At 42.4% G+C, this 10,789-nt stretch overlaps 2 protein-coding genes across 2 annotated transcripts; one reads left to right on the top strand and one right to left on the bottom strand.

Annotated features, from left to right (window-relative positions):
• Window positions 1-475: 475 nt before the first annotated feature.
• LOC110003807 (trace amine-associated receptor 1-like) lies at window positions 476-4,270 on the bottom strand. The gene is made up of 4 exons (XM_065960503.1): window positions 4,153-4,270; window positions 2,605-2,783; window positions 1,183-1,471; window positions 476-1,113 (listed from the first exon to the last, which is right to left on the bottom strand). The coding sequence occupies exons 1-4, from the start codon at window positions 4,268-4,270 to the stop codon at window positions 476-478; spliced, it is 1,224 nt and encodes a 407-aa protein (XP_065816575.1).
• A 1,756-nt stretch (window positions 4,271-6,026) lies between these two features.
• Window positions 6,027-10,527, top strand: LOC110003810 (trace amine-associated receptor 1-like). The gene is made up of 4 exons (XM_065960502.1): window positions 6,027-6,127; window positions 8,763-8,883; window positions 9,532-9,820; window positions 9,890-10,527. The coding sequence occupies exons 1-4, from the start codon at window positions 6,027-6,029 to the stop codon at window positions 10,525-10,527; spliced, it is 1,149 nt and encodes a 382-aa protein (XP_065816574.1).
• The last annotated feature ends 262 nt before the right edge of the window (window positions 10,528-10,789 follow it).

Here is a 10,789-nt window from a genome sequence, read left to right as displayed (position 1 = left end):
GGGGACTCTGAACGTGGGCACTTCAGAGCCTTAGAGAGAGAGTCAGAAGCGAGCCGATATATGGCGCGGCAGTACATGAAAACAGACACTTTTTTCAAACTTTAGCTATTGTGAACATACTTTAGTAGTTACATAGATTAAATATACGAACCCCAAAAAGGGCATAATATGACCTCTTTAACAGAAATGTTGGTCTGAGACACATTATGCTCATGACTTCAAACGATCTATCAATCATTATATTAGTGTTACCTCGAGACGCTTTACAAAAGAGCATATGGGATAATGTGCAGGTAGGATTTCTCCTGTGACTTAGCTCCTCCACAACCTAGAGAAACATGTTTTTATCTAGGAATGCCAGACCTGTTGTTACAGGACCCCTGAACAGATCATTTGAGGAAAAATTGCATACTTGAAGTAATCTGTGAAATGAACAACAACTTCATCCTGCAGCAGGCCTCTACTTTTAATAAGTTTATTCAGTGAAAAGTGTTGTTTCTGAAATGTCAGATTTAAAGATGTTACCTGAGGTCAATAATTTAAAAGCCTTTCTGAACCAACTATAAAAGTATGCATATATCATAGGGTTCACAGTAGAATTGAAGTAACCCAACCATATAAGGGTTCCATACAAACTAGGTGGGGGTGAGTGACTAATAAAAGGATCCATAAAGTTAAAGACAAAAAAGGGAGTCCAAAAAGAAAGAAAAACCCCCATTACAATAGCCAGGGTTTTAGTGGCTTTTGTCTGGCCTGTATTTGACATTTTTATTGAGTTCACACATCCTGCATTATGTATGGTCTGAAACTGTTTCTGGGCCACAAGGAAAATCTTAAGGTAAACACAGAGCATTATTATTCCTGGCAAGTAAAATGAAAGAATGGACGAGACAGTACTAGACATTTTACTCTGAAACATAACACATCCTCCTTCACATACAACATGGTTATAATAAAACTCTTCAACACCCAAAATATTTAACTTGAGGAAAATCATTCCAAAGCCTACAAGAACAGAAATACTCCAACAGATCAGGATCATGATCAACACAACATTCACAGATATTTTTCTTCTGTAAAGCAGAGGTTGGCAAACAGCGTAGTATCGGTCAACTGATATGAAGGAAAGATTGAGAATTGATGCTGTAACCAACGTGACAGCAGAACTCAAACTGATTTTACAGAAGAAGTTCCCAAAATACCAACAAGACTCTATAAATCGAATCATACCGGGAAACATGACTAGGATCCCTAAAAGCAGGTCAGACACAGCCAGAGAGAAAATCAGGTAATTTGTTGGAGTATGGAGCTGCTTAAAATAAGCCACTGAGAAAGTGACCAAAAGGTTTCCACACACTGTTAGGATGATTATGACTCCTAAAATCACATAGAGAGCAACACGTCGTGGCATGGGATAACTTGTCTTCAGACATGAAGCATTGCTTGACTCATAGCAGAGCTCTGACTCCATCTGTTTGAAAGGTAACAAGAAAAATAAAATTTAGGAATGGATTCATGTTCAATAAGAAGCCTTTTGTCATGTCTTCATTTTGTTCTTTATTTTATGAGCAAAAGTAAAGGTTTTCAGTTTGGGTTTAAGGTAACTTTCTTTGCAGAAATCACTCTTTCAGTTTAGTTTTCATGATAGGCAGATCACTCTTCTTGGCTTTGATAGTAGCATTCGACAGAGCTGCAAAAACAGCACCTAAAATTAACATCAGAAGGTTTGGTTCCATTCACCTGTATTATTTGACATCTGTCCTTTTATAGGATATTTTAGGGCCTTATTAAAAAGGCAATTAATAGAGAAATTGAGTAAAAGAACTGGCTAAAATCAAAATACCAACTATAATAATCTGAAAGTATCCCTATATATTGGATAAACATTAGACAAAATCCATCTTCAAGTCTTACATGTCTATTCATTTTGACTTTCCTTTAACATTTCTATGCAGCTAAGAGCTATGTCCAATTACTGAAACTTGTTTTTTTATTGAAAGTGAAGACAAGCCATAAACCAACAGTCAGCATTCTTAAAACAAATATTTGTTATCAATTTAGTCAAAATATGTTCCTGTAACACTTCAAATAAGACCATCAAGCTCTTTAAATTGCCCACCAGTCCCCACACTTACCTTCCATACTAAGCTGGACAGTACGGCCACATCCACTTTCTAATATGAAATCAGAGTCAGCAGTTTGAGTACTTATGTGTTCTCTGGTACACCTCGCCACTATAGACAGGTCCAACAATCTGTCCCAGTGGACACAGTAAGATGACAAGATGACAGATGCACTGTGTAAAAATATGTTTATGATCATTATAGATGCACTTTAATGTGCACACTAAAATGTGTGGTTCAAAGTTCAAACAATTTTGAGTGCACTTGAAACTGCACACATAAAAGAGCACTTGAAGCATCCATCTTTGAAGTGCACTTGTAAGTGTACATCAAAGTGCACTCATAAGTGCAACATTTGAAGTACAAAGTGCACACTTCGAAGCACCTAGTTCAAGCAACTGCCACGACTTTCTCCTGGGAAGAGTGGGGGTTTGAAACCGTTCAAAGCTATGAATGGAGACATACCTGTGGCAGAACAAACCAGGGAGTTGTAGGCATATTCAACTGAGGGTAGGTGGGTGGACAAGGAAGCTGGGTGATGAGCGGTGACACAAGGAAGTGCTGTCTCCAGGTTCTGATTTGACCGCTCCCTCTGGTCATTGGTTTGAGGGTGGTAACCAGATGACAGACTGGCAGATGCCCCGATTGCCTGACAAAAAGCTCTCAGAGCGCACAGTGAGAGACAAGACAGGCTCCAATTGATGATAGATGAGGCTGAACAGTCTACGCCTTGATTGTGGATGGATTGTTAAGCTAGAGGAAAATCTAACACTAACGGTGAAGTGGATGACAAAAATAAGGTAGAGTGAAATTGTTTTGTGCAGTACGGTGAGTGACAAGTGTAAGACGCATTCCGTCTAAGGAAACATGTCCTTAGATTTAGGAAGGGGCCCTGAGGGTAGATTAGACTGAAACAAAATCAGAGTCAATATAATTGTCATCTGCAGCAGAATCTACCAAGACTTGGAGAGGGAGACACATTTGAGACCAGGAAAAAGCACCTTTAGGCTGCAAGCACTTTGGGGGGATGTAAATCCTCTGCAGGTCACGAAAAAGTAGGAAGACATTTAAAAGACAAAAAAAGTTTGTTCAGTTTCAGCCTATTGTTTAAAAAATATCAACAAGACTGGGACATGTCACTACAGTATGCACTTGTGAGATTTGGGAAATCAACTTTATTTGTGCCTTGTCTGTAATAAGATATGGTTTTCTTATGAAATAATTCATATGGTCTATATTTCTATATTTTCATTTAAATACTTCCATACACGATGAAGTGCACACTTTGAAGTTCACTTGTGAACTCTCAAGTGAACTTCAAAATATTGCACTTAGAAGTACACTTCGTTGTACACTTACAATTAACCTTCGAAGATGGATGTTTTATTTAACTTGTGCACTTTTAAGTGTTTGAACTTTGAACCATACATTGTAGTGTGCACATTGAAGTGCAGTTAATCTAATCATGAACCCATTTTAAATCTGACTGCAACATTATTCAGAAATCAAAACCATCTACCTGTCCATTAGACCCTCTCCCTAATGTCCTAGTAAAAGCTTGCCTACCCCCTCTGTCTTCCCTAATAATGGTCATCATACATTCCTCCCTCACCTCTGGTCTTGTTCCCATTTCTTTCAAGTCAGCTTCAATAACCCCTATACTTAAGAAACCTGCTGCAGACCCAAATGACTTCAATAACTTCCGTCCTATCTCTAATCTACCCTTCCTATCCAAAATTCTTGAAAAAACAGTTACATCTCAGGTTCACACTCATTTGTCTGACAATAACCTCTATGAACAGTTCCAGTCTGGTTTCCGCCCCCTCCATAGCACAGAGACAGCACTGGTAAAAATCACCAATGACCTCCTCATGGCAGCTGACTCCGGACTTCTAACCATCCTCATCCTCCTTGATCTAAGTGCAGCCTTCGATACCATCTCCCATCACACACTCCTTGACAGACTTGCCTCCATCGGAATCACTGACACACCCTTGCACTGTTTTTCGACCTATCTCTCTGGTCGTACTCAGTTCACTCAACTCGGAACCTTCAAATCCCAACCATTTCCAGTCACCACCGGTGTTCCTCAGGGTTCTGTCCTGGGCCCCCTTCTGTTCATCATCTATCTCCTTCCTCTTGGCCATATCTTCCGTAAGTATAACATCCAGTTCCATTGCTATGCGGATGACACCCAGCTCTATCTGTCCACCAAACCCACCTCCTCCCTCCCGCCCACTTCCCTGACTGATTGCCTGCAAGAAATCAAATCCTGGTTCACCTTCAACTTCCTCATATTAAACAGTGACAAAACCGAGCTTCTCCTCATCGGCACCAAATCAACAATCTCCAAACTTGACAGTTTTTCTCTGGCTATTGACCACTCCTCAGTTTCCCCTTCCCCTCAGGTTAAGAGTCTGGGTGTCATCCTTGACAGCACACTATCATTCCAAGCTCACATCAATAATGTCACCCGGTCTGCTTAAACCAAGATGGTGGCGCCCTGCTCGGCTGCGGCTGCAGTGGCTCGTGATAGCAACAGGAATATCATAGCAAATAACCCAGTCAGTTCTGATAATTTCACAGTAAACCTGCAGCGTAGTTACTCTAAAGTAATATACGACCACCAGGCAATTTTAGTTTTAGGTAAATCAAACAGTTTCAGTCCGGTAGATGCGACTACTCTGGACCTTCTACGTAGCCTCGGAATACTACGCCGGCTTCATCCAGCGGCCTGTGAAGCAGCGGAGCCTCGTACCAGCGGAGTCCGCCAGCGGAGGAGACGGAAGCGGTGTGACCGGAAGCAAAAACGGGGATGCTGAGCGGGGCTAACAACCAAGCTAAAAGCTAACCCGCACAGAACGCCGCTTCCTTCCATCATGCTTTCTAATGTCCGCTCCCTGGAGAACAAACTGGACTACCTGAAGCTGGATTTAACTGCAAAACGGGAGATGAGAGACTGCTGCGCCATATTTCTCACAGAAACGTGGCTGAAACCATCCGTTCCAGATGAGGCAGTTAGCATAGAGGGGCTAACATTATTTCGGTCGGATAGGAGCAGCTCTCTCACTGGTAAATCCCGAGGCGGCAGTGTTTGCATATACACCAACAACAACTGGTGCAACAACGGTGAGACAGTCTCAAGTCACTGCTCTCCTGATGTAGAACTACTGACTATAAAATGCAGGCCTTTTTATTTACCCCGGGAATTCACTGTTATGATCTTCACAGCAGTGTACATCCCTCCCAGTGCAAACACCAGAGAAGCCCTGAATGTTTTATACCGCTCCATCAGTGAACTGCAATCTACACATCCAGAGGGAGTTTTCATTGTGGCAGGGGACTTTAATCAGGCCAATATGAAAACTGTTTTTCCTCATTTCCATCAATATGTGGATTTTGCAACCAGGGGTGGGAGCACGCTGGACCTGGCCTACAGCAACATCAAGAAGGCATTCAAGGCTGCACCCCGCCCCCACCTTGGCTCCTCAGACCATCTCTCTGTGATGCTAATTCCAGCATACAAGCCCCTGCTGATCAGGAAAAAACCCACAGTGAAGCAGGTGAGGGCCTGGCCTGAGGGAGCTATGGAAGCATTACAGGACTGCTTTGAATGCACGGACAATCACCAGACGTGTGTGGAGGAGTATGCCGAGTCTGTGTCTGCATACATTCAGAAGTGCATGGAGGATCAAGAACATCTCCACACGGGCCAACGAGAAACCCTGGATGACTAGTGAGGTACGTGCAATGCTGAAAGCCCGGAACGACGCTTTTAAATCTGGCGACATGGTGGCACTAAAAACAGCCAGAGCCAACCTGAACCGTGCCATAAAGGTTGCAAAGCGTGCTCACAGTCAGAAAGTGTAGGACTTCTTCGAGGACCCCACGAACACCAGACGAATGTGGCAGGGCATCCAAGTCATCACAGACTATAAAGCTACTCCTCCCCCCTGTGACAACAACGTCAACTTTCTCAACGACCTCAACAACTACTTTGCGAGGTTTGAGGCACTCAACACCACTCCAGCGAGGAAATCTATTCCTCACTCCGATGAGCAGCCAATCAGCCTGGACGCAGCTGATGTCCGGAGAACCCTGAGGAGAGTGAACACCCGGAAAGCAGCGGGCCCTGACGACATACCGGGACGGGTGCTTAAGGAATGTGCTGACCAGCTGGCTGGGGTTCTCACAGACATCTTCAACACCTCGCTGATCCAGGCTGTGGTACCTTCATGTTTAAAGACTGCTACAATTATACCAGTGCCTAAAAAATCCACAATCTCCTCACTCAATGATTACCGCCCTGTAGCACTAACCCCCATTATGATGAAATGCTTTGAGAGGCTGGTAAAGGACCACATTGTCTCCAGACTTCCCCCCACATTCGACCCGTACCAGTTTGCTTACCGCCCAAACCGCTCCACAGAGGATGCCATCTCCTCTGCACTCCACCTGGGCTTACAACATCTGGAAGAGAAGGACACACATGTGCGGATGTTGTTTCTGGACTTCAGCTCAGCGCTCAATACAATCATCCCGCAGCATCTGGTGAGCAAACTGGCCCCCCTTGGTTTCAGCACCCCCCCATGTAACTGGCTGCTTGACTTCCTCACAAACAGACCCCAGTCTGTGCGGGTGGGCAACAACACCTCCAGTGTCATCTCCCTGAGCACCGGCTCCCCTCAGGGCTGCGTCCTGAGTCCGCTGCTGTTCACCCTGATCACCCATGACTGCTGCGTCAGGTCCACTACTAACCACATCGTGAAGTTTGCAGACGACACAACAGTAGTGGGCCTCATCCGTGACAACAACGACATGGACTACAGAGAGGAGGTGAAACATCTGGTTGACTGGTGCAGAACCAACAACCTGACCCTGAACGTCGATAAAACCAAAGAGATCATCGTCGACTTCAGGAGGCGCCAGCCCAGCCACACACCACTCCTCATCAATGGCACAGCAGTGGAGAGAGTTAGCAGCACAAAGTTCCTGGGGGTGCAGATAACAGACACTCTGACCTGGTCCCTTCACACCGGCGCTCTTGTGAAAAAAGCGCAGCAGCGCATGCACTTTCTGCGTCGGATGAACAGAGCACACCTCCCTCCTCCTATTCTCACCACCGTCTACAGAGGCACTATAGAGACCATTATAACAAACTGCATCTCTGTCTGGTCCGGAGCCTGCAGTGCCTCCGACTGGAAGTCCCTGCAGAGAGTGGTGAGGACGGCGGAAAAGATCATTAAGACTCCACTTCCTCCCATCCAGGAGATCGCAAAGATCCGCTGTCTGACCAGGGCTCAGAAAATCAGCAGAGACACCTACCACCCCCACCAAGGACTGTTTTCGCTGCTGGACTCTGGAAAGAGGTTCCGCAGCCTCCGAAGCAGAACTTCCAGGTTCTGTAACAGCTTCTTCCCACAGGCCATAAGACTTTTGAACAGGAAAAAATAATCCCTCCATTCCCCCTCAAACCCCCACACAGGACTACCTCACTGGACTGTAAAACACAATATAACGTGCAATATATTTATCTGAATAGTATTTTTACTCATAGTTTTTCTTTTTATATCTATTTATATCTGCACCTTATTTTTATTTTTTATTTTTTATATGTAAATACATGCTGCTGTTTTATCCTGCACTACAACGGGCCAATGCAACGAAATTTTGTTCTTATCTGCACTGTAAAGTACAAGTTTGAATGACAATAAAGAAAGTCTAAGTCTAAGTCTAAGTTATTTCCATCTACGTAACATTAATCGCCTCCGCCCGTCCCTCACTCCCAGCAGTACTGCCATCCTCGTCAACACCCTGGTTACTACTGCAACTCCCTTCTCTTTGGTCTCCCTCTCAAGTCCAGCCACAAACTTCAACTGGTCCAGAATTCTGCCGCTCGCATCATCACCAGAACGCCCTCTGTTAATCACATCACCCCTGTCCTACAGCAGCTTCATTGGCTCCCGGTTAAACATCGCATCACCTTCAAAATTCTGCTTCTCACCTTCAAGGCCATCCACAACCTCGCTCAGCTTTACATCTCTGAACTCCTGCACATCAACACACCTACTCGCACTCTCAGGTCTTCTTCTTCCATTCAACTCACTGCACCACCCGCCCGCCTGTCCACCATGGGGTCCAGGGCCTTCAGCCGCTCTGCCCCCCACCTCTGGAACTCCCTCCCACCACAAATCCGTAATATCGACACTCTCTCCATTTTCAAATCTCATCTCAAAACACATCTTTTTAAACTGGCATATTCAGTCTGATCATTCTCCACCCGTTTTCATAACTCCTTTACATCCTGTACATTTGTGTTTTTTTTTATGTTAATTTTCTCATTGTGTTGTTACCTTGTTGTTTTTTTTAATCTCTGCTCTGTAAGGTGACCTTGAGAGTTTTGAAAGGCGCCTTTAAATAAAATGTATTATTATTATTATTATTATTATTATTATTAAAATTTAGATTATGATTTTGCAAATTCCCTCACAAGAGCATATGGTAGTGACTTTATCAGTCTTGTTTGTAATTTTTAACTAGGCTGAAAAAAACTTTTGACTCAATTGACTCAGATGTCAATTTAATGACCTCGGAGAATGTACATCTCATAGTGTCTTCTTACTGTGTCCACTGGGACAGATTGTTGGACCTGCTTATAGTGGTGAGGTGTACCAGAGAACACATAAGTAAACAAAATGCTGACCCTGATCTCATTCGAGACAAAGTGTTTGTGGCCATAGTGTCAAGCTTAGTATGGAAGGTAAGTGTGGAACTGGTGTGCAATTCTGCTTTGCAAATATGATTTAAAGAGCTTGTTGATGGTCTTATTTGTAGTGATACAGGAACATATTTTGACTTAATAGATAACAAATGTTTAAAGAAAGCCATGTTTTATGGCTTCTCATCACTTTAAATGGAAAAAAAAAGTTTCAGTAATAGGACATAGCTCTTAGCTGCATATCAATGTAAAGGAAAGTAAACATGAATTAATATCTAAGACTTAAAGAAGGATTTTGTCTAATATTCATCCAATATATAGAGATACTTCCAGATTGTTATGGTGGATCTTTTAATTTTAGGCTGTGCTTTTTTTCAGTTTCCCTATCAATTACCTTTTTGATAAGACCATCGAATATTAAAGAACACGTGAAATAACAGAGGTTAATGGAATCAAAAGTTCTGATGTCTGTTTTAAGTGCTGATTTTGCAGCACTGTTGAATGCTACTATCAAAGCCAAGAAGAGTGGGATCTACCTATCATGGAAATTAAACTGCTGCGCCTGCTGCAAATAAAATTACATTAAAGTCAAAATGAAAACTTTTACTTTGGTTCCTAAAAAGAACAATATGATGATGTGATGACATTAATCCTCCCTGATTTTTTCTTTTCTTGTTTCCTTTTAAACAGATGGAGTCAGAGCTCTGCTATGAATCAAGCAATGCTTCGTGTCTGAGGACAATCTATCCCATACCCCTACGTGTTACCCTCTATGTGATTTTAGGGGTCATAATCATTCTAACAGTGTGTGGAAACCTTTTGGTCACTTTCTCAGTGGCTTATTTTAAGCAGCTCCATACTCCAACAAATTACCTGATTTTCTCTCTGGCTGTGTCTGACCTGCTTTTAGGGATAATTGTCATGTTCCCTTTTACGATTCGATTTGTAGAGACTTGTTGGTATTTTGGGGACTTCTACTGTAAAGTCTACATGAGTTCTGATGTCACGTTGTGTACAGCATCAATTCTCAATCTTTCCTTCATATCAGTTGACCGATACTACGCTGTTTGCCAACCTCTGCTTTACAGAAGAAAAATATCTGTTAATGTTGTGTTGATCATGATCCTGATCTGTTGGAGTATTTCAGTTGTTGTCGGCTTTGGAATAGTTTTTCTGAAGTTAAATATTTTGGGTGTTGAAGAGTTTTACTATAACCATGTTGTTTGTGAAGGAGGATGTGTTTTGTTTCAGAATGGAGTCTCTAGTACTGTCTCCACAGTGATTTCTTTTTACATGCCCGGAATAATAATGGTTGGTGTTTACCTTAAGATTTTCCTTGTGGCACAGACACAGTTTCGCAGCATACAGAATGCAGGATGTGTGAACTCAGTAAAAATTTCAAACACAAGCCAGACAAAAGCCACTAAAACCCTGGCTATTGTAATGGGGGATTTTCTGTGTTTTTGGTCTCCATTGTTTTTTTGTAATATCCTTAATCCCTATATCAGTTACTCAATACCCCCTGAATCGTTTGAAACCCTTTTATTGTTGGGCTACTTGAATTCTACTGTGAACCCTATAATTTATGCATTCTTTTATAGTTGGTTCAGAAAGGCTTTTAGATTATTGACCTCAGGTAACATCTTTAAATCTGACATTTCTGAGACAATACTTTCCACTGAATAAATTGTATAAAACAACATCATGAGAAGTTGATATGTATTTTACATACAAAATCATTTTGAAAAACAGAGCAATGGGAGAAAAATTGCACATTAAACTTTCCTTAGAGGCTTTGAAAAGCATGGACCAACTTTCAGTTCTCTGTTGTCCAATGTTTGATCGTACATTTATTCTGTTACATATGGATTAATAAAAGAGAGGGTTCCCTCTTCATTTTATAAATTATTCCAACCAGTTATCGGTATTGTAAGCACCATAGTGTCTT

The sequence above is a fragment of the Labrus bergylta genome, chromosome 11, assembly GCF_963930695.1.
Source record: "Labrus bergylta chromosome 11, fLabBer1.1, whole genome shotgun sequence".
Lineage (NCBI taxonomy): Eukaryota > Metazoa > Chordata > Actinopteri > Labriformes > Labridae > Labrus > Labrus bergylta.
Note: the sequence above shows the minus strand (reverse complement) of the source record. Positions and strands in the feature narration are given on the sequence as shown.